Here is a 23,739-nt window from a genome sequence, read left to right on the forward strand (position 1 = left end):
ATTGTGGCAGTACACAGTGTGTGTGTACAGTCAGATCGTGTGGTTGCAGCCATTTTAGTTGTCTTGCTGCCAGCATTGAGTTAATGTAATAAAGAATCCTGTTGTAATGTAATGAAGACTCTCAAGTTTTATACAGACATAATATGTTAACAAATACATAAAAGGCTAATCTGATGTCAGTTCTGTCCATTAGCGTTAACTTCCCCATGAGAAGCCTGCTTGCTGTTGAGCAGGTTTGTGCAATCCACAAGATTTCTGACAGATGCCGAGAAGGAACGTGATTACATTCCATCATTAGGGGTAACAATGCAGGCAGACTGAATTGTGGTATTGAATAGGAAACAGGACCCACAGAGTAATATACCAGGGAAACAGGGCGTTTGGCCCAACGCCCAGGCCGACCAAATGCCTTACACCAGTCCCACCCGCCGCATTTGGCTGCTACCCCTCAACCATTCCCAAATGGCTTTAAGTCGGACAGTGGAGCATCATGACTCCTTGTGTAAAGGTCGGAAGGTGGTTTCTAAAGTACAAGTGGGGATCTCTACAGAGTACGGGCAGGAAATACATCACGCTCTTGCATTGGGTGGCGATGGCAGTGTGAGCCAGTGCGGCCAGTGCCTGCTCCATCTATATAATGGCATCAGAGGCAGCTCTCTCAGTGTTAATAACGCCAGCTGCACACCACGATCCCATCGGGGCAGCTCGGCCCCTGCTCCTCCTGATGGCCGGAGCCTCCCTCTCTTGAGCCAGGTCCACCCGCTTCAACCACAAACTCCACCGGCATTGTGTGCAGGTTTACCAAGGACGCTGCCCCAGTCTGCACACTCTGGGGAGGGGAAAGGAGTAAAAAAAAACAGCGACCTCCTGCTCACCGGTCGCCAACTCGAGACATTAACTCTGTTTCTCTTTCTGACCCGCTGAGCTTTTCCCCGCGGCATTTCTGTTCAATCTTAGCCCAAACCTGTACATTTAAACCCGGGATTTTAAGACCTCGCTGATTATTACTACATTTTGTTACGATTTCTGGGAGCCCCTGATGGAGGTTGTGTCTCCCGGCCCGGGCGTCCACCATTGGTGGAGCGGGAGCACGTGGCCGCTGGCTGGGTGAGGTCACGTGGGGCGCAGGGCAGTGACGTCACCTTGTCCTGTATTTGGGAGTGAGATAGTTGGCACCGCTAGTTACAGGAGTGATGGAGCCCTGGGCCCGTGAAATAAAGGTCATGAGTCCCGTCTGCCCCGGCCCATGGCTTTGGGGCAAGGAGACCTGTAACTGGTGGGGTGAACCAGAGGGTCAGGGGTCAGACTGATCTCTGCCGCACAGATCCGAGAGCTATAATCATCGCCCCTGTCTGCGGGGGCTGTTACAAGAGCAGTAACAACCGGCATATTGCTCTCATCAATAGGCGTTGATCCGCCAGGCATGGTCCCCAGTCTCGACAGACTCTACATCAGGGTGGCACACAGTCACGGGAACATTGGGACCGTGTGCGTACCGACCGGTGTTGGTGAAACCACCCATAACTTCCAGGACTAGACAGATAACAAACAGACAGGCAGACTGCGGCTGAAGTCAAGGGTTTATTGCTGCAGGAACCGATCCGCTGGGTTGTAGATGCCGTGTCCGTGGAACGAGCGCCGGTCTCCCGGGCAGACGAGGTGGAGCAGCCAGGGGGAGCTGGGGCTGGCAGCAGGATTGGGCTGGAAAATGAAAGGGAGGTCAGTGAGGTTCATCTGGAGAAGAGGGGCATCCACATAGGGCATCTGCGGAGACTTTAAACTAGTACGGTTGGGGGGAGGGACACAAATACAGATAGCTAATAGGCAGTGTGTGAGGCAGGAGGCAGAGAAGGGAAACACTCAGGCCCAACATGTAGGAGAGAAAGAAGTGAAAAGAAATAAACTGAGAATAAGAGGTGATGGGTCCCTTAAATGTGTATATTTTAATGCTAGGAGCATTGTAAGAAAGGTGGATGAGCTTAGAGCCTGGATTGACATCTGGAAGTATGATGTTGTGGCGATCAGTGAAACATGGTTGCAGGATGGTTGCGATTGGCAATTAAATATTCCAGGATTTCATTGTTTCAGATGTGATAGAATCGGAGGGGCAAGAGGTGGAGGTGTGGCATTGCTTGTCAGGGAAGATATCACAGCAGTGCTTTGGCAGGATAGATTTGAAGGCTCAACTAGGGAGGCTGTTTGGGTGGAACTCAGAAATGAGAAAGGCTTAGCAACACTTATAGGGGTGTATTATAGACCGCCAAATAGGGAACGAGAATTGGAAGAGCAAATATGTAAGGAGATAGCAGATATTAGTAGTAAGCACAGAGTGGTGATTGTGGGTGATTTCAGTTTACTGCACATAGACTGGGAATCACATTCTGTAAAATGGCTGGATGGTTTGGAGTTTGTAAAATGTGTGCAGGATAGTTTTTTGCAGCAATACGTAGAGGTGCCTACCAGAGAAGGGGCAGTGTTGGACCTCCTGTTAGGAAATGAGATGGGTCAGGTGACGGAGGTATGTGTTGAGGAGCACTTTGGGTCTAGTGATCATAATGCCATTAGTTTCAATATAATTATGGAGAAGGTCAAATCTGGACCAAGGGTTGAGATTTTGGATTGGAGAAAGGCTAACTTTGAGGAGATGAGAAAGGATTTAAAAGGAGTGAAATGGGACATTTTGTTTTATGAGAAGGATATAATAGAGAAATGGAGGACATTTAAAGGTGAAATTTTGAGAGTACAGAGTCTTTATGTCCCTGTTCGGTGGAAAGGAAAGAATAATAAGTTGAAAGAGCCGTGGTTTTCTAGGGAAATTGGACACTTGGTTCGGAAAAAGAGGGAGATATACAATAAATATAAGCGGCAGGGAGTAAATAAGGTTCGTGAGGAATATAAAGAATGTAAAAGGAATCTTAAGAAGGAAATTAGAAAAGCGAAAAAAAGATATGAGGCTGCTTTGGCAAGTAATGTAAAAGTAAACCCCAAGGGGTTCTACAGATATGTCAATAGCAAAAGGATAGCGAGGGATAAAATTGGTCCATTAGAGAGTCAGAGTGGACAGCTATGTGCTGAGCCGGAAGAAATGGGGGAGATATTAAACAATTTCTTTTCTTCGGTATTCACCAAGGAGAAGGATATTGAATTATGTGAGGTAAGCGAAACAAGTAGAGTAGTGATGAAAATTATGAGGATTAAAGAAGAGGAGGTACGGACACTTTAAAAATATATAAAAGTGGATAAGTCTCCAGGTCCTGATAGGATATTCCCTAGGACATTGAGGGAAGTTAGTGCAGAAATAGCAGGGGCTATGACGGAAATATTTCAAACGTCATTAGAAACGGGGATGGTGCCGGAAGATTGGCGCATTGCGCATGTTGTGCCTTTGTTTAAAAAAGGTTCTAAAAGTAAACCTAGCAATTATAGACCTATTAGTTTGACGTCTGTGGTGGGAAAATTAATGGAAAAGATACTTAGGGACAATATATATAATTATATGGATAAACAAGGCCTGATTAGAAACAGTCAACATGGATTTGTGCCTGGAAGGTCATGTTTGACGAATCTTCTTGAATTTTTTGAAGAGGTTACCAGGGAAATTGATGAGGGCAAGGCTGTGGATGTTGTCTATATGGACTTCAGTAAGGCATTTGACAAGGTTCCACATGGAAGGTTGATTAAGAAGGTTAAATCATTGGGTATTAATAGTGAAGCTGCAAGATGGATTCAACAATGGCTGAATGGGAGATACCAGAGGGTAACGGTTGACAATTGTATGTCAGGTTGGAGGCCAATGTCTAGTGGAGTACCCCAAGGATCTGTGTTGGGTCCGCTGTTGTTTGTCATTTACATCAATGATCTGGATGATGGTGTGGCAAATTGGATTAGTAAGTATGCAGATGATACTAAGATAGGTGGTGTAGTTAATAATGAAGTAGATTTTCAAAGTCTACAGAGAGACTTGGGCCTTTTGGAAGGGTGGGCTGAAAGATGGCAGATGGAGTTTAATGCTGATAAGTGTGAGGTGCTGCATTTTGGTAGGACAAATCAAAATAGGACGTACAGGGTAAATGGTAGGGAATTGAGGAATGCAGTGGAACGGAGGGATCTGGGAATAACTGTGCATTGTTCCCTGAAGGTGGAATCGCATGTGGATAGGGTGGTGAAGAAGGCGTTTGGTATGCTTGCCTTTATAAATCAGAGCATCGAGTATAGAAGTTGGGATGTAATGTTGAAATTGTACAGGGCATTGGTGAGGCCGAATCTGGAGTATGGTGTGCAGTTCTGGTCGCCAAATTATAGGAAGGATGTCAACAAAATAGAGAGAGTACAGAGGAGATTTACTAGAATGTTGCCTGGGTTTCAGCACTTAAGCTACAGAGAAAGATTGAACAGGTTGGGTCTTTATTCTTTGGAGCACAGAAGGTTAAGGGGGGACTTGATAGAGGTTTTTAAAATTTTAAGAGGGACAGACAGAGTTGACGTGGGTAGGCTTTTCCCTTTGAGAGTGGGGAAGATTCCAACAAGGGGACATAACTTCAGAATTAAGGGACAAAAGTTTAGGGGTAACATGAGGGGTAACTTCTTTACTCAGAGGGTGGTGGCTGTATGGAATGAGCTTCCGGTGGAAGTGGTGGAGGCAGGCTCGATTTTATTATTTAAGAGTAAATTAGATAGGTATATGGATAAGAGGGGATTGGAGGGTTATGGTCTGAGAGCAGGTAGATGAGACTAGGTCAGGGAGAGTGGTCGGCGTGGACTGGTAGGGCCGAACGGGCCTGTTTCCGTGTTGTAGTTGTTATATGGTTATATGGTTATATCGGAACTGGGGATTCAGTGGCTCAGCTGGCAAAGCAGCTGGCTCACAGCATCAGACATAGAAAAAACATAGACAAACAGGTGCAGGAGTAGGCCATTCGGCCCTTCAAGCCAGCACCGCCATTCAATATGATCATGGCTGATCATCTAAAATCAGTACCCTATTCCTGATTTTTTTCCGACCTCCCTTGATTCCTTTAGCCCTAAGAGCTAAATCTAACTCTCTCTTGAAAACATCCAGTGAATTGGCCTTCACTGCCTTCTGTGGCAGAGAATTTCACAGATTCATAACTCTCCGGGTCAAAATGTTTTTCCTCATCTCAGTTCTAAATGGCCTCCCCCTTATTCTTAGTCAGACCCAGCTTTGACCCTGTCCTCCTGTGCTTCTGTGTGAAGTTTGCACGTTCTCCCTGTATATTTGCATGGGTTTCCACCCACATCCAAAGACGTGCGGGTTTGTAGGTTAACTAGCTTCTGAAAATTGCCCTTAGTGTGCAGGGAGTGGATGCAAAAGTGGGATAACATAGAACTAGAGTGAATGGTTAATTGTCGGCGTGGATTGTTTCTGCGCAGCGTCTGTAAACCAAACTCACTACACCACAGCAACACTACCGCCAGTACATTGAATGGATCAACACCACCGCGCTTGTCAAAAAGGCACAGCAACGGCTGTTCCTCCTGAGAACACTAAAAAAGGTCAGTCTGCCACAACAGCTTCTGATGACCTTCTACCGCTGCACCACCGAAGCATACTGACATACAACATCTATGTGTGGTATCTCAGCTGCACGGCAGCGGACAGGAAAGCTCTTCAGCGGGTCGTCTGCAGAGCACAGAGGATCATTGGGATACAGCTGCCAGCCCTGGAGGACATCTACAATGCACGCTGCCTCAGGAAAGCCACCAGCATCTACAAGGACTCCACACACCCATGCCACTGTCTGTTTGAACTACTCCCATCTGGCAGACGTTACAAGGCCTTCTACGCCAGCACCTCCAGACTAAGGAACAGCTCCACCCCTAGAGCTATAGCTACTCTGATTCGGTCCTGCTGAGAGCCCCCCATGATCTGTCTCTGCCCCCAGGGTCATCTGGCACAACTGACCCTGCATGAACCTTTTTTGCACTTTACTTCATTCCCTTTTTTCTTTTTCCTCCCTCCCCCCTTCTTGTTGTTTACATGTTCGCTGTGATTTATTTATATATTTGATTTGATAGCATCGATATGGAAGCAACAATCAAAATCTCGTTGTACTTATACAATGACAATAAAGGATATTGTATTGTATTGTATATGACTCATTAATGTTGGTATGATATAACTCAACATTCCAGTGTTGAGAAAAGGACACAAAGTGCTGGAGTAACTCAGCGAGTCACGCAGCATCTCTGGAGGTCATAGATAGATGACGTTTCAGGCCAAAGCCATTTTTTGTTGTAAATCAGCATCTGCCATTCCTTGTTTCTACATTGCTGTGTCCAGACCCTCTCCTGGTTACCTGGTCCTCAGCATGACTGCAACCACAGGAACGTGATTGGGAACCTGGTGACCTGGTGTAAAGACAACAATCTTTCTCTGAAGAAGTGTCTCCACACGAAGCATCACATAGAAACATAGAAAAGGCGCAGGAGGAGGCCATTCGGCCCTTTGAGCCAGCACCGCCATTCATTGTGATCATGGCTGATCATCCACAATCAGTAACCGCCCAACTTCTCCCCATATCCCTTGATTCCACAAGCCCCCAGAGCTCTATCTAACTCTCTCTTAAATCCATCTAGTGATCTGGCCTCCACTGCCCTCTGTGGCAGAGAATTCCACAAATTCATAACTCTCTGGGTGAAAAAGTCCCTTCTCACCTCAGTTTTAAATGGCCACCCCTTTATTCTAAGACTGTGGCCCCTGGTTCTGGACTCCCCCAACATTGGGAACATTTCTCCTGCATCTAGCTTGTCCAGTCCTTTTATAATTTTATGTCTTTATATCACATTTTCCTTTTACACAGAGATGATGCGTGAACTGCTGAGTTACTCCAGCTTTTTGTGTCAATCTTTCTGTCAATGTCAGCAAGACAAAGGAGATAGTAATCGACTTCAGGAAGCAAAGTGGGACACATACCCCAGTTTACATTGACGGCACCAATGCAGAGATGGCTGAAAGCTTCAAGTTCCTAGGAGTAAATATCACCAGCAACTTGACCACCTATGTTGAAGTAATGGCCAAGAAACCCCAATGTCTCTACTTCCTTGGAAGGCTTAGGAAGTTTTACATGTCCTCAACAACACTCTGCAACTTCTACAAATGCACCATAGAAAGCATTTTATCAGGATGCTTTGGGAACAGCTCCATCCAAGACTGTAAGCAATTGCAGAGAATTGTTGATGCAGCCCAGATCATCACACAACCCCACCTCCCTCCCATTGACTCCCGTTGCCTCTGCAAGGCCAGCTGCATAATCAAGGACCAGTCGCACCCTGGCCACACCCTCTTCTCCCCTCTCCCATCAGGTAAGAGGTACAGAAGTGTGGAAACGCACACCTCCAGATTCAGGGACAGTTTCTTCCCAGAAGTTATCAGACAACTGAACCAATTTATCAACTAGAGAGCAGTCCTGAGCTAATATCTACTTCATAGAAAACCCTTGGACTATCTTTAATCGGACTTTACTGGACTTTATCTTGCACTGAACATTATTCCCTTTATTATGTATCTGTACGCTGTGGATGATCCAATTGTAATCATGCATTGTCTTTCCACTGACTGGTTATCACGCAACAAAAGCTTTTCACTGTACCTCGGTACACGTGACAATAAACTAAACTTCAAAACTAATGGAATTATGGTCACTGGTCCCAAAGTGCTCCCCCACTGACAATTCAGTCACTTGCCCTACCTCATTCCCCGAGAGGTGGTCTGTTGCTGCATCCTGTCTAGAAGTCCCACTATATATTGATTAATACAATACAATACAATATATCTTTATTGTTATTGTGCAGGGGTACAACGAGATTGGGAATGCGACTTCTATTCAATGCAATAAATTAATTAGCTAATCAACAGAAATTTAGACAACCCAGAGAAACAAAATTAGAAACAGTTAAAACAGTGCAAATAGGTCTGTGCTGGGTTGATGTGCGACTTGACCATCCGAAGGAAAAAAGTTCATGAGGGGGCACTCAGCAGGACCGGTTCAGAGCAGCTATAGCTCTGGGATGAAGTTGTTTCTAAGTCTGGAGGTGCAGGCGTAGAAGGCTTTGTAACGTCTGCCGAATGGTAGAAGTTCAAACAGACGTTGGAACATATTGCAGGGGTGTGAGGAGCCTTTATGAATGCTGGTGGCGTTCCTGAGGCATTGTAGATGCCCTCCAATAAAGAAGCTTTCTTGGACACATGTAACAAATTACATCCCACCTAATCCCTTGGCACTATGGGAAACCTAGTCAATATTAGCGTAGTTGAAATCTCTCACTAATACTCCCCTATTATTTTAACAACTATCTGCAACTAAGGACAACAGAAGGTAACAAAACAAGCAATACGGGCTGAAAAGATGAAGGACGAGGGGAAGCTGGCCAAGAATATAAAGAAGGACTGTAAAAGCTTCTTTACATATGTTAAGGGAAAAAGAGTAGCAAAGTCAAATATGGCTCCCTTGAAGGCAGACACGGGTGAAATTATTATGGGTAACAAGGAAATAGAAGAAGAGTTGAACAGGTACTTCGGATCTGTCTTCACTAAGGAAGACACAAACAATCTCCCAGATGTACTAGAGGACAGAGGATCAAGGGGGATAGAGGAACTGAAAGAAATTTGCATTACGCGGGAAATAGCATTGGGTAGACTGATGGGACTGAAGGCTGATAAATCCCCTGGGCCTGATGGTCTGCATCCCAAGGGTACTCAGGGAGGTGGCTCTAGAAATAGTGGACGCATTGGTGATCATTTTCCAATGTTCTATAGATTCGGGATCAGTTCCTGTGGATTGGAGAATAACTAATGTTATCCCACTTTTCAAGAAAGGAGCGAGAGAGAAAATGGGTAATTACAGACCAGTTAGCCTGACATCGGTGGTGGGGAAGATGCTGGAGTCAATTATAAAAGAGGTAATAACGGTGCATTTGGATAGCAGTAAACGGATTGGTCCAAGTCAGCATGGATTTATGAAAGGGAAATCATGCTTGACTAATCTTCTGGAATATTTTGAGGATGTGACAAGTAAAATGGATGAATGGGAGCCAGTGGATGTAGTGTATCTAGACTTTCAGAAAGCCTTTGATAAGGTCCCGCACGGGAGATTGGTCACTGGAGACAGATTTCATCAGTCCTGCCGGTCGGTATCTCTTACTCTCACCTCTCCCCACCCTCCCTCTACTGTACCCTGTTTCCTTCATCTTCCACCTCCTGCTTCCTCTTTCCAGGTATCTCCTCCTGCCATCCTATTTCCCTTTCCCCCACCTTCTCCCTCCTTCCCATTTTTCTCCTCCTGCACGTCCCTCCCTAGTTCACGGAATCACAGGAGCTGAATAGCAGGAGAAGGCCATGAGGCCCTTCAGGTTAGGGCTGGTGGAAAATAAACTTCCCAGCATGATCCCACCCCCTGCTCCCTGTATGATTCCTGGAGTTATCATACAGTGAAGACCATGTCGACCATGCCTCTGGATAGAGGGATTTGGGAAGAAGGCAGTGAGTGATTTGTAGAGGCATTCCAGCCTTCTCTCAATACCAACATCAGATCCTATTTTTATTTTCTAAACACCCTGTTAACATTTCTTTAATAGTGGATCCCAAAATGTCCCTCCTCTTGATACCAGTTTTAGAGAAACTGGAAACAGCCCCTTTGGCCCAACGGGTCCATGCCAACAGGCTATCACCCACATTCCAGATCTACCCTACATGCCAAGGACAATGTTACCACAGTGAATTAACCTACAAACCTGCACATCTTTGGAATGTGGGAGGAAACCGGAGCACCCGGAGAAAACACAGACGGTCACAGGAAGAACGTACAAACTCTGCACAAACAGTTCCTGTAGTCAGGATCGACGCTGGGTCTCTGGCGCTGTTAGGCAGCAACTCTATGGCTACGCCACTGTGCTGGCCCATAGTCAATAGTTTTGTGCCATCTACAAACTTATTGTGCCCCCTATATTCAGGTCTACACCATTAGTATCTATAACCATATAACCATATAACAATTACAGCACGGAAACAGGCCCATTCGGCCCTACCAGTCCACGCCGACCACTTTCTCCGACCTAGTCTCATCTACCTGCTCTCAGACCATAACCCTCCAATCCCCTCCCATCCATATACCTATCCAATTTACTCTTAAATAATAAAATCGAGCCTGCCTCCACCACTTCCACCGGAAGCTCATTCCATACAGCCACCACCCTCTGAGTAAAAAAGTTACCCCTCATGTTACCCCTAAACTTTTTGTCCCTTAATTCTGAAGTTATGTCCCCTTGTTTGAATCTTCCCCACTCTCAAAGGGAAAAGCCTACCCACGTCAACTCTGTCCGTCCCTCTTAAAATTTTTAAAACCTCTATCAAGTCCCCCCTTAACCTTCTGCGCTCCAAAGAATAAAGACCCAACCTGTTCAACCTCTCTCTGTAGCTTAAGTGCTGAAACCCAGGCAACATTCTAGTAAATCTCCTCTGTACTCTCTCTATTTTGTTGACATCCTTCCTATAATTTGGCGACCAGAACTGCACACCATATTCCAGATTCGGCCTCACCAATGCCTTACACAATCTGTTACACAAAGTAGCAGCCTTCAGTCAAAGAGCACTCAGCGTTATCTTCTGGTTCCTGAACTGAGCTAGATTTGCAACCATTGAGTGACTCTTCCTCAGATCCCGTGGAATTATACTATTTCATCCAACCTAGAACATCAGTCAAAACCCCTGTAGACTACATCAGATGCACTGCCCATTCCACCCTCCCTGTTACCTCATCACCAGAGATTTCCACATTCCTTGAAAAAATACTGTGTTGACCATCCTGATTAAACTGAGAACAAACGAGCTGTTAGATGTCATAGCAGGCCTAAGGGTAGATAAATCCCCTGGCACACAGGCTGTATCCCAGGCTGCAATAGGAGGCAAAAGAGGAGATCACTGGGGCTCTGGCAGAGATACATAATCTTCATTAGCTGCAGGTGAGGTGCCAGATGACTGAAAGGCAGCAAAAGAGGACATGGGATAAAGGTTATCTTCTGCTGTGGTTCAACAGCTGGATAATGGGCTCGGTTTCCCTGATCACCTGTCTGTCTCACTTCCTCAGCCAGGTAGTCACCCACTCCCACTCTGACCACCGGCCCTGAAACAATGGGTGACCACCTTTGTCCTGCTATATTTCAAAGCTTTGTGCATTTTCAGATTTTTGTATTCTTGAACCCATTCAAGTGTGATGTGGTTCAATCCTCCCTCTATGGAGTCCACCTATTACCTGCCGCATGTTGTCCTGCCTCTCCCATCGTCTAGCTTCTTTCTCCCCCCCCCACTACAATCAGCCCGAAGAAGGTCTCGACCATGTTCTCTAGAGAAGTTGCCTGACCCATTGAGTTACTCCAGCACTTTGTGGCCTTCTGTGTTTTCCAATAGTTTACTTTCATATCCCATTAAATTTAATCTTGATCTTGATCTAATCTGCGAAAGTAGGCAGGGTGGATGGGAATGGTGGGAACTACAATGAAGATATTACAGTGGACAGGCAATGGCAGTGCGCAACCTTTACAACAAAAGTATTATTGTGACAAATGTACATTCCTTTAAGGCACAACAGGAAAAATGGTTCAACCCTGGGTGAGAGGGGAATACACCAATCAGCCAAAACATTATGACCACTGACAGGTGAAGTGAATCACATTGATTATCTTGTAACAATGGCACCTGTCAAGGGGTGGGATATATTAGGCAGCACGTGAACAGTCAGTTCTTGAAGTTGATGTGTTGGATGCAGGAGAAATGGGCAGGAGTAAAGATCTGAGCGACTTTGACAAGGGCCAAATTGTTCTGGCCAGACGACTGGGTCAGAGCATCTCTGAAACGCCAAGGCTTGTGGGGTGATCCCGGTCAGCAGTGGTGAGTACCTACCGACAGTGGTCCGAGGAGGGACAAACCACAAACCGGCAACAGACATGGGCGCCCATGGCTCATCGATGCGCGAGGGCAGTGATGGCACCAGGATGCATTGTGGGAAGACGACAAGCTGGTGAAGGGAGTGTGATGCTCTGGGCAATGTTGTGCTGGGAAACCCTGGGTCCGGCCATTCATGTGGACGTCAATAGGACACGTGTCACCTACCTAAACATCGTTGCTGACCAGGTACACCCCTTCATGGCAATGGTATTCCCTGATGGCAGTGGCCTCTTTCAGCAGGATAATGCGCCCTGCCACACTGCACACAATGTTCGGGAATGGTTTGAGGAACATGATGAAATGTTCACAATGTTACCCTGGCCTCCAAATTCTCCACATCTCAATCCGATTGAGCATCTGTGGGATGTGCTGGATCAACAAGTCCGATCCACGGTGGCTCCACCTCGCAACTTACAGGACTTGAAGGATCTGCTGCTAAAGGTTTGGTGCCAGATACCACAGGACACCTTCAGGGGTCTTGTAGAGTCCATGCCTCGGTGGGTCGGCGCTGTTTTGGTGGCACACGGAGGACCAACAGCATATTAGGCAGGTGGTCATAATGTTTTGGCTCATCAGTGTATAAAGGCTTATAAAGTTGCCAATACACACAGCAAGCCTGAGGAGAGGGAACATTTTGATTTCAGAAAAAAACGGTCAAGTTTACAAAGAAAAGGTAAATGGGATATGAAAGTAAACTATTGAAAAACGCAGAAGGACACAAAGTGCTGGAGTAACTCAATGGGTCAGGCAGCATCTCTAGAGAACATGGATACGTGAGTTTTAGGTCAAGACCTTCTTCAGGCTGATTGTAGTTGGGGGGGGGGGGAGAGAAGAAAACTAGACGATGGGAGAGGCAAGACAACATGTGGCAGGTAATAGGTGGACTGTGAGAGGGAGGATTTGATAGGCAGGTGGTTGGTCAAAGGCCAGAGATAAAAGCAGAAGGTATGAGACAGGGTTGAAGAGTTGTGAATTACGTAGCTAGAGAGGAGAGTAACAGGAGAGGATGGGAGTGCAGGGAAATAGGTGGGAGTCTAACTGGAGGGGTTTAGTAGGTTACCTGACCTGCTGAATTACTCCAACACATGATGTCCTTTTCTGTATTAAACAGCACCTTGTTTCAACATTGGAAAATGGATTGTTGGGGTTCTGTGGGTGTGTAAAAAGAAAAAGACGAGTGAAGGAAAATATGGGTTCCTAACAGGAAGGCTGGAGAACCTACAAGAATAATGATTAAATATGGTGTGTGTGTGGACATGGAAGAGGACTCAGAAACCTTTGAATTCTATAAGAAGATAACTGCAGATGCTGGCACAAATCGAAGGTATTTATTCACAAAATGCTGGAGTAACTCAGCAGGTCAGGCAGCATCTCAGGAGAGAGGGAATGGGTGACGTTTCGGGTCGAGACCCTTCTTCAGACTGATGTCAGGGGGGCGGGACAAAGGAAGGATATAGGTGGAGACAGGAAGATAGAGGGAGATCTGGGAAGGAGGAGGGGAAGGGAGGGACAGAGGAACTATCTAAAGTTGGAGAAGTCGATGTTCATACCACTGGGCTGCAAACTGCCCAGGCGAAATATGAGGTGCTGTTCCTCCAATTTCCGGTGGGCCTCACTATGGCACTGGAGGAGGCCCATGACAGAAAGGTCAGACTGGGAATGGGAGGGGGAGTTGAAGTGCTCGGACACCGGGAGATCAGGTTGGTTAATGCGGACCGAGAGCAGGTGTTCAGCGAAGCGATCGCCGAGCCTGCGCTTGGTTTCGCCGATGTAAATAAGTGCTGAGGGGCTCTGCCTGGTGGGGGCTGTGGGCCCAGCGCGGTGTGTGTGGGTCCAGCACGGTGTGTGTGGGCCCAGCGTGGTGTCTGTGGGGCTGTGGGCCCAGCGCGGTGTGTGTGGGCCCAGCGCGGCGTCTGTGGGCCCAGTGCGGTGTGTGTGGGCCCAGTGCGGTGTGTGTGGGCCCAGCGCGGCGTCTGTGGGCCCAGTGCGGTGTGTGTGGGCCCAGTGCGGTGTCCGTGGGCCCAGTGCGGTGTGTATGGGCCCAGTGCGGTGTGTGTGTGGGCCCAGTGCGGTGTGTGTGTGGGCCCAGTGCGGTGTGTGTGTGGGCCCAGTGCGGTGTGTGTGTGGGCCCAGTGCGGTGTGTGTGTGGGCCCAGTGCGGTGTGTGTGTGGGCCCAGTGCGGTGTGTGTGTGGGCCCAGAGCGGTGTGTGTGGGCCCAGTGCGGTGTGTCTATGGGCCCAGTGCGGTGTGTGTGTGGGCCCAGTGCGGTGTGTGTGGGCCCAGTGCGGTGTGTGTGGGCCCAGTGCGGTGTGTGTGGGCCCAGTGCGGTGTGTGTGTGGGCCCAGAGCGGTGTGTGTGGGCCCAGTGCGGTGTGTGTATGGGCCCAGTGCGGTGTGTGTGGGCCCAGTGCGGTGTGTGTGGGCCCAGTGCGGTGTGTGTGGGCCCAGTGCGGTGTGTGTGGGCCCAGTGCGGTGTGTGTGTGGGCCCAGTGCGGTGTGTCTATGGGCCCAGTGCGGTGTGTGTGTGGGCCCAGTGCGGTGTGTGTGTGGGCCCAGTGCGGTGTGTGTGTGGGCCCAGTGCAGTGTGTGGGTGGGCCCAGTGCGGTGTGTGTGTGGGCCCAGTGCGGTGTGTGTGGGCCCAGTGCGGTGTGTGTGGGCCCAGTGCGGTGTGTGTGGGCCCAGTGCGGTGTGTGTGGGCCCAGTGCGGTGTGTGTGTGTGGGCCCAGTGCGGTGTGTGTGTGGGCCCAGTGCGGTGTGTGTGTGGGCCCAGTGCGGTGTGTGTGTGGGCCCAGTGCGGTGTGTGTGTGGGCCCAGTGCGGTGTGTGTGGGCCCAGTGCGGTGTGTGTGTGGGCCCAGTGCGGTGTGTGTGGGCCCAGTGCGGTGTGTGTGGGCCCAGTGCGGTGTGTGTGGGCCCAGTGCGGTGTGTGTGTGTGGGCCCAGTGCGGTGTGTGTGTGGGCCCAGTGCGGTGTGTGTGTGGGCCCAGTGCGGTGTGTGTGTGGGCCCAGTGCGGTGTGTGTGTGGGCCCAGTGCGGTGTGTGTGGGCCCAGTGCGGTGTGTGTGTGGGCCCAGTGCGGTGTGTGTGGGCCCAGTGCGATGTGTGTGGGCCCAGAGCGGTGTGTGTGGGCCCAGCGCGGTGTGTGTGGGCCCAGCGCGGTGTGTGTGGGCCCAGTGCGGTGTGTCTGGGCCCAGTGCGGTGTGTGTGGGCCCAGTGCGGTGTGTGTGGGCCCAGTGCGGTGTGTGTGGGCCCAGTGCGGTGTGTGTGGGCCCAGTGCGGTGTCTGTGTGGGCCCAGTGCGGTGTCTGTGTGGGCCCAGTGCGGTGTGTGTGTGGGCCCAGTGCGGTGTGTCTGTGGGCCCAGTGCGGTGTGTGTGGGCCCAGTGCGGTGTCTGTGTGGGCCCAGTGCGGTGTGTGTGGGCCCAGTGCGGTGTCTATGGGCCCAGTGCGGTGTGTGTGTGGGCCCAGTGCGGTGTGTGTGGGCCCAGTGCGGTGTCTATGGGCCCAGTGCGGTGTGTGTGTGGGCCCAGTGCGGTGTGTGTGGGCCCAGTGCGGTGTGTGTGTGGGCCCAGTGCGGTGTCTATGGGCCCAGTGCGGTGTGTGTGTGGGCCCAGTGCGGTGTCTATGGGCCCAGTGCGGTGTGTGTGTGGGCCCAGTGCGGTGTCTATGGGCCCAGTGCGGTGTGTCTGTGGGCCCAGTGCGGTGTGTGTGGGCCCAGTGCGGTGTCTGTGTGGGCCCAGTGCGGTGTGTGTGGGCCCAGTGCGGTGTCTGTGGGCCCAGTGCGGTGTGTGTGTGGGCCCAGTGCGGTGTGTGTGGGCCCAGTGCGGTGTGTGTGTGGGCCCAGTGCGGTGTCTATGGGCCCAGTGCGGTGTGTGTGTGGGCCCAGTGCGGTGTCTGTGGGCCCAGTGCGGTGTGTGTGTGGGCCCAGTGCGGTGTCTATGGGCCCAGTGCGGTGTGTGTGTGGGCCCAGTGCGGTGTCTATGGGCCCAGTGCGGTGTGTGTGGGCCCAGTGCGGTGTGTGTGGGCCCAGTGCGGTGTGTGTGGGCCCAGTGCGGTGTCTATGGGCCCAGTGCAGTGTGTGTGGGCCCAGTGCGGTGTCTATGGGCCCAGTGCGGTGTCTATGGGCCCAGTGCGGTGTGTGTGGGCCCAGTGCCGTGTATGTGTGGGCCCAGAGCGGTATGTGTGGGCCCAGCGCGGTGTGTGTGGGCCCAGCGCGATGTGTGTGGGCCCAGCGCGGTGTGTGTGGGCCCAGCGCGGTGTGTGTGGGCCCAGCGCGGTGTGTGTGGGCCCAGCGCGGTGTGTGTGGGCCCAGCGCGGTGTGTGTGGGCCCAGCGCGGTGTGTGTGGGCCCAGCGCGGTGTGTGTGGGCCCAGCGTGGTGTGTGTGGGCCCAGCGCGTGTGTGTGGGCCCAGCGCGGTGTGTGTGGGCCCAGCGCGGTGTGTGTGGGCCCAGCGTGGTGTGTGTGGGCCCAGCGCGGTGTGTGTGGGCCCAGCGCGGTGTGTGTGGGGGCCGGGTGGAGCTGCAGCCTGTTGTTGGTCCCGGGGGCTGGGTACAGCGACGGCTGCGACCTGCTGCTGGGCGGGTCGACACGGTCACTGGGGGAGGCCCACGGGGACCTGGAGCCCGGGTAAGTGACGGTCGGCCCGGTCAGCAGATGGCCAGGGAGGGCATGGGCGGCGGTGAAGAGGTCGGAAAGGTTGGCTGCGGTAGCGGCGGTGAGGAGGCCTCGGACGTTGGCGGCAGCGGCCCCGGGGAGGCGGTGGAGGTCGGCGGCGGCAGCCTCAGGTAGGCCTTGGCAGTCGGCGGTGGTGGCCCCGGGGGGGCGGTGGAGGTCGGCGGCAGCAGCCTCAGGTAGGCCTTGGCAGTCGGCGGTAGTGGCCCCGGGGAGGCGGTGGAGGTCGGCGGTGGTGGCCCCGGGGGGGCGGTGGAGGTCGGCGGCAGCAGCCTCAGGTAGGCCTTGGCAGTCGGCGGTGGTGACCCCGGGGGGGCGGTGGAGGTCGGCGGTGGTGGCCCCGGGGAGGCGGTGGAGGTCGGCGGTGGTGGCCCCGGGGAGGCGGTGGAGGTCGGCGGCAGCAGCCTCAGGTAGGCCTTGGCAGTCGGCGGTGGTGACCCCGGGGGGGCGGTGGAGGTCGGCGGCAGCGGCGGTGGAAGAACCAAGGATCCAGAGCAAATAAGACTGGAGAAATTTGTATTTGGAAGTGGGAGAAGTTATTGAGCTTGGAATCTGATAAAAACCTGAGGACCTGATGTGGCTGTATCACTATCTAAGAAAGAAAAGAGAATACATTGGGAACTACCAACCTGTTAGCCTAACATTAGTAAATGTGGAAATTCTGGAAACTAAAGAATTGAAAACAGGAAAAGTAGAATGTAATTGAGCCAAGCTAATGCAGATTTATGAAAGGAAAGTCATGTTGGTCAAACCACTGGCATTTTATGAGGATCCAGCACATTATGTCCTTTTGTGTATTAATATGGTTAAAGGGAAACCAGTGGATGTGGGGGATTTGCAGAAGGCTTTCAGGAAGGCTGCGTACAGAAGTTGTTGATAATGGTTAGAGCACATGGAAATGGTGATAATGGATGGGGATAGATTGGGAATTGGTTAACAGATTTAAAATAGATTGAGATTCTTGGGTTGTTAGGCTAAACCTAGGCTGATAACTGGGATCAGTGCTTGGGCAGCCACCTATCAGAGTCATACAGCACAGAAACAGGTCCTTTGGCTCACTATTTCCTTGCCAACAGTTGCACCCATCTGTACACATTCTACTCACCTCCCTTGGGCCCACAGTCTCTGTCTTGTTGATTCAAGTTCTGGTTTGGATATTACTTAAGTCAAGTCAATAGACAATAGTTGCAGGAGGAGGCCATTCGGCCCTTCAACGTGATCATGGCTGATCATTCTCAATCAGTACCCCGTTCCTGCCTTCTCCCCATACCCCCTGACTCCGCTATCCTTAAGAGCTCTATCTAACTCTCTCTTGAATGCATTCAGAGGATTGGCCTCCACTGCCTTCTGAGGCAGAGAATTCCACAGATTCACAACTCTCTGACTGAAAAAGTTTTTCCTCATCTCCGTTCTAAGTGGCCTACCCCTTATTCTTAAACTGTGGCCCCTTGTTCTGGACTCCCCCAACATTGGGAACATGTTTCCTGCCTCTAATGTGTCCAACCCCTTAATAATCTTATACGTTTCGATAAAATCCCCTCTCATCCTTCTAAATTCCAGTGTATACAAGCCTAGTCGCTCCAGTCTTTCAACATATGACAGTCCCGCCATTCCGGGAATTAACCTAGTAAACCTACGCTGCACGCCCTCAATAGCAAGAATATCCTTCCTCAAATTTGGAGACCAAAACTGCACACAGTACTCCAGGTGCGGTCTCACTAGGGCCCTGTACAACTGCAGAAGGACATCTTTGCTCCTATACTCAACTCCTCTTGTTATGGCCAACATTCCATTGGCTTTCTTCACTGCCTGCTGTACCTGCATGCTTCCTTTCAGTGACTGATGCACTAGGACACCCAGATCTCGTTGTACGTCCCCTGTTCCTAACTTAACACCATTCAGATAATACTCTGCCTTCCTATTCTTACCACCAAAGTGGATAACCTCACACTTATCCACATTAAACTGCATCTGCCATGCATCTTTGCATCTCTGCCCACTAGAACATCTGGGAGATTGCTTGTATCTTCCTTAGTAAAGACAGATCCAAAGTACCGGTTCAACTCGTCTGCCATTTCTTTGTTCCCCATAATAAATTCCCCCGCTTCTGTCTTCAAGGGACCCACATTTGCCTTGACTATTTTTTTCCTCTTCACGTACATAAAAAAGCTTTTACTATCCTCCTTTATATTATTGGCTAGTTTACCCTCGTACCTCATCTTTTCTCCCCGTATTGCCTTCTTAGTTATCTTCTGTTGCTCTATAAAAGAGTCCCAATCCTCTGGCTTCCCACTCTTCTTTGCTTTGTTGGACTTCTGCTCTTTTATTTTTATGATGTCCTTGACTTCCCTTGTCATCCACGGGTGCCTCTTACTCCCCTTGGAATCTTTCCTCCTCGTTGGGATAAATTGATCCTGCAACTTCTGTATTATTCCCAGGAATACCTGCCATTGCTGTTCCACCGTCTTCCCTGCTAGGGCCTCCTTCCAGTCAATTCTGGCTAGCTCCTGCCTCATGCCTCATGCCTCTGTAATCCCCTTTGCTATACTGTAATACTGACACTTCCGATTTTCCCTTCTCCATCTCAATTTGTAGAGTAAAACTTATCATATTGTGATCACTGCCTCCTAATGGCTCTTTTACCTCGAGTCCCCTTATCAGATCAGGTTTATTACACAACACTAAATCCAGAATTGCCTTCTCCCTGGTAGGCTCCAGTACAAGCTGTTTCTAAGAATCCATCTCGGAGACACTCCACAAACTCTCTTTCCTGGGGTCCATTACCAACCTGATTTTCCCAGTCTACCTGCATGTTGAAATCTCCCATAACCACTGTAGCATTACATCTGCGACATGCCAATTTTAGCTCCTGATTCAACTTGCACCCTATGTCGAGGCTACTGTTTGGGGGCCTGTAGATAACTCCCATTAGTGTCTTTTTACCCTTACATCTCCTGATTCTATGTCACTCCTTGCAAGGGAGTGAATATCATTCCTCACCAACAGAGCGACCCCACCCCCTCTGCCCACCTGTCTGTCTTTTCTATACGTTGTGTACCCCTGAATATTCAGTTCCCAGCCCTGGTCCTCTTGTAGCCATGTCTCAGTGATTCCCACAACATCATACTTGCCAATATCTACCTGAGTCTCAAGCTCATCCACTTTATTTCTTATACTTCGCGCATTTAAATACAACACTTTAATTTCCGTATTCACCTCCCCACAATTGGCCCTGACCTTACTCGCTTATCCCTTCTAGAACTTCCCTCCCCATTCATTCGAGAGTCAAGTCAATTTTATTTGTATAGGCCATTTAAAAACAACCCACATTGACCAAAGTGCTGTACATCAGTTCAGGTACTAAGAAACGAACATACAATGGCACACAAACATAACAGCACATACATAAACAGTTCACAGCGCCCCCTCAGAGGGCCTCAAACGCTAGGGAGTAGAAATAGGTTTTGAGCCTGGACTTAAAGGAGTGGATGGAGGGGGCAGTTCTGATGGGGAGAGGGATGCTGTTCCACAGTCTAGGAGCTGCAACCGCAAAAGCGCGGTCACCCCTGAGTTTAAGCCTAGACCGCGGGATAGTGAGTAGCCCCAAGTCGGCCGACCTGAGGGACCTGGAGTTAGAGAGGGGGGTTAGAAGATTTTTGATATAGGGGGGGGCAAGCCCATTTAGGGCTTTATATGTGAATAGGAGGAGCTTGAAGTTGATTTTGTACTGTACTGGGAGCCAGTGGAGAGAGGCCAGAATCGGGGTGATGTGGTCCCTTTTACGGGTACCCGTCAGGAGTCTCGCTGCGGCGTTTTGGACCAATTGAAGGCGGGACAGGGAAGATTGGCTGATCCCAGTGTATAGGGAGTTGCAGTAGTCTAGGCGGGAGGAAATGAATGCGTGAATGATTTTTTCAATGTCGTCAAATTGGAGGAATAGTTTGATTTTAGCTATGGTACGAAGCTGGAAGAAACTGGCTTTTACCACAGCGTTGACTTGCTTGTCAAACTTTATTGCAGAGTCAAATATCACGCCAAGGTTTTTGACTAGGGAGGATAGGCTTCCAAGGCTGCCTGTTATAGTTTTGATGGAATCGGGTGAGAGCGAATAGGATGACCTCAGAGTTGCTCTCGTTTAGTTGAAGGAAGTTCTGTGCCATCCATCATTTTATGTCCTCAAGGCAGTGCATGAGGCTGATTAAATTTGACCGGTTGTTGGCTATCAGGGGGAGGTAAAGATGTGTGTCATCAGCATAGCAGTGGAAAGAAATGCCGTGCCTTTGAATGATTTGGCCGAGGGAGAGCATCTACAGAGAGAAGAGAATGGGGCCTAGGATAGAGTCTTGTGGAACCCCGCAAGAGAGGCTAGCTGGGGAAGAGGAATAATTGCCTATGTTGATGGAGAAACTCCTATTTTTGAGGTGGGAAACGAACCAGCTCAGGGCAGTGCCATCAACGCCAACCCCGTACCGGAGACGGTCAATAAGGATGGTGTGGTCCACTGTATTGAACGTTGCGCTGAGGTCGAGAAGATTTAGATTTAGAGATACAGTGTGGAAACAGGCCCTTCGGCCCACCGGGTCCGCGCCGCCCAGTGATCTCCGTACATTAACACTATCCTACACACACTAGGGACAATTTTTTACATTTGCCCAGCCAATTAACCTACATACCTGTACGTCTTTGGAGTGTGGAAGGAAACCGAAGATCTCGGAGAAAACCCACGCAGGTCACGGGGAGAACGTACAAACTCCGTAGAGACAACACCCGTAGTCAGGATTGAACCTGAGTCTCTGGCGCTGCATTTGCTGTAAGGCAGCAACTCTACTGCTGCGCCACCGAGCCGCCCGAGAAGGAGCAAGATTGCACAGTCGCCGGTGTCGATGGTGAGAAGCAGGTCGTTGTGTACCTTCAACAAGGCAGACTCAGTGCTGTGGTGGGCCCTGAAACCTGACTGGAAACTTTCCAGGATGGTATTTTGGTGTAGGTAAGGCAGTAGTGGATTTAGAACAACCTTTTCAATGACTTTTGACAGGAATGGCAGTTTGGAAATGGGTCTGTAGTTGCTAGGCAAGGTGGGGTCTTGGTTAGTTTTTTTCAGGAGGGGCTGGACCACCGATTGCTTGAAACAGGTTGGAACGGTGCCAGTGGCCAGAGAACTCTTGATGATAGAGAGGATGCTGGGGCCGGCTATTGCAATGACATCCTTCAGAAGGCCAGCTTGGGGACAGCGTCAAGGGGGCAGGTTGCAGGTTTCATAGTGGAGACAAGCTCTGCAAGGGAGGATAGAGTGACAGGTTGGAAACAGTCCAATTTAGATGAACAGACTAGTGAGACATCGAAGGTATTTATTCACAAAATGCTGGAGTAACTCAGCGGGTCAGGCAGCATCTCAGGAGAGAAGGAATGGGTGACGTTTCGGGTCGAGACCCTTCTTCAGTCTGAAACCACAGTCTGAATAAGGGTCTCGACCCAAAACGTCACCCATTCCTTCTCTCCTGAGATGCTGCCTGACCCGCTGAGTTACTCCAGCATTTTGTGAATAAATACCTTCGATTTGTACCAGCATCTGCAGTTATTTTCTTACAGACCAGCGAGACAGCTAGGTCACGGGTGGGAGGGGAAATATTCATTCTAATGTTCTCAACTTTGCTAGTGAAAAATTTAGAGAATTCTTCGCACTTAGCTGGGGACCCAACTAAGCTGGTACTGGGGGTGGGACATATGACAGAGGTAATTGTGCTAAATAGGACCTTGGAATTATGAGAGTTTTTGGAAATAAGGTCGGAAAAGTATTGATATAGAGTCTCTGCTTCTACCATGCCCTCCAGCAGCATGTTCTGGATTCCAAAGAAGAGATGAAAAGGAGGCAGAAAATCTTCAGCCAGAAACGTATGTGAGAAGTAATCAGCCTATTCCAGCAGAGACTGGGAATACTGCAGGATCCATAACACCCCTGCTCCGATACTCCTTTATGTAACTTCAGACTTTACTTTTGACTTTCGAGATGCAGTGCAGAAACAGGCCTTTCGGCCCATTGATCCATGCCGATCAGCGATCATCCCCAGTACACAAGCTTTATCCGACACACTAGGGACAATTTATCGTTTTTACTGAAGCCAATTAACCTACAAACATGTGCGTCTTTGGAATGTGGGAGGAAACCAGAGTATTCAAAGAAAACCCACTCGGTCACAGTGAGAAAGTACAGAGAGCACCTGTAGTCAGGATTGAACCTGGATCTCTGGTGCTGTGAAGCAGCAACTCTACCGCTGCACCACTGTTTGGAAATCCCAACAGTATGGCATCGCTCACCAGGTAATGTTTGCCCTGCTAATGTTCACTCACCAGGGCCCCACTTCCCATGCTCCCTTTAAATATATCAGGTCCACTGGAAAATTCATTGTTCAACTCTGTAATATGTTTTTAAAATGGAATGAAAAAGTTGTAAATTAATAGCATTTGATTTAGCCAATTGTTGGGAATATTTGCTAGTCCAGCATCACCAAATGCCCCAGACTCAGACTGAGGAAGGTGATACACTCAGTGTGCAAGGTTCCAAGGCTGGGTGTGAAACTGGCTGTCAGGGTATAAGTACCACATCTCTCCAAGCCCGCCGTCCCCTGCCCGTGAGGTGCTGGTTTCCCACACACACTCTCTGTAGTCTGGAGTCCGTGAGTTTGTGGTGTCACGGGAATAGAGCTGCCCCTTGTTCATCCCTGCACCTTGCTTCGGCAGCAGGGAGCAGCTTCTGAGACTTTGACAATCTCCCCCAGTGATGGGACTGGGCACAGACTGTGATCATCACCAGCCCTGCACTCACCTCTAGATGCCCTGTTGCTGAGCCTGCAGCCGCTGCCTCTCCTTGATCAGTAAGATGATTCCCACCACGGCACTGATGATTCCCAGAGTGAGTCCCAGAGCACAGATCACGGTGCCAGGGCCGGACGCTTCCTCAGGTACCTCGGGCTCTGGGGAGAGACGAGGGAAGGGTGAGGATCCCACAGAGAGCCTGGGGTGAACACAGAGCAGAGAGCTGTGGCACCAAGCCCACCTGGGTGGAGGGGAGCCAGTCCCACCCCAAACACACACCCACCATCAGCAAACCCTGGCCAC

At 49.9% G+C, this 23,739-nt stretch overlaps 1 protein-coding gene across 2 annotated transcripts in view; it reads right to left on the reverse strand.

The window, feature by feature from the left end:
• Positions 1-1,568: 1,568 nt before the first annotated feature.
• Positions 1,569-23,739, reverse strand: part of LOC144603208 (H-2 class II histocompatibility antigen, A-U alpha chain-like) — a 52,277-nt gene continuing 30,106 nt past the window's right edge. Inside the window, exons 4-5 of one of the 2 annotated variants that reach the window (XM_078416398.1) lie at positions 23,447-23,594; positions 1,569-1,701 (exon numbers count right to left, since the gene is read on the reverse strand). In XM_078416398.1, the coding sequence (XP_078272524.1) occupies positions 23,449-23,594 (146 nt within the window). In that variant the 3' untranslated portion in view covers positions 1,569-1,701; positions 23,447-23,448. Of the gene's footprint in view, positions 1,702-17,086; positions 17,216-23,446; positions 23,595-23,739 lie in introns of those variants that run through there. The other variant, XM_078416399.1, reaches the window with a different exon arrangement.

The sequence above is a fragment of the Rhinoraja longicauda genome, chromosome 19, assembly GCF_053455715.1.
Source record: "Rhinoraja longicauda isolate Sanriku21f chromosome 19, sRhiLon1.1, whole genome shotgun sequence".
Taxonomy (NCBI): Eukaryota; Metazoa; Chordata; class Chondrichthyes; order Rajiformes; family Arhynchobatidae; genus Rhinoraja; species Rhinoraja longicauda.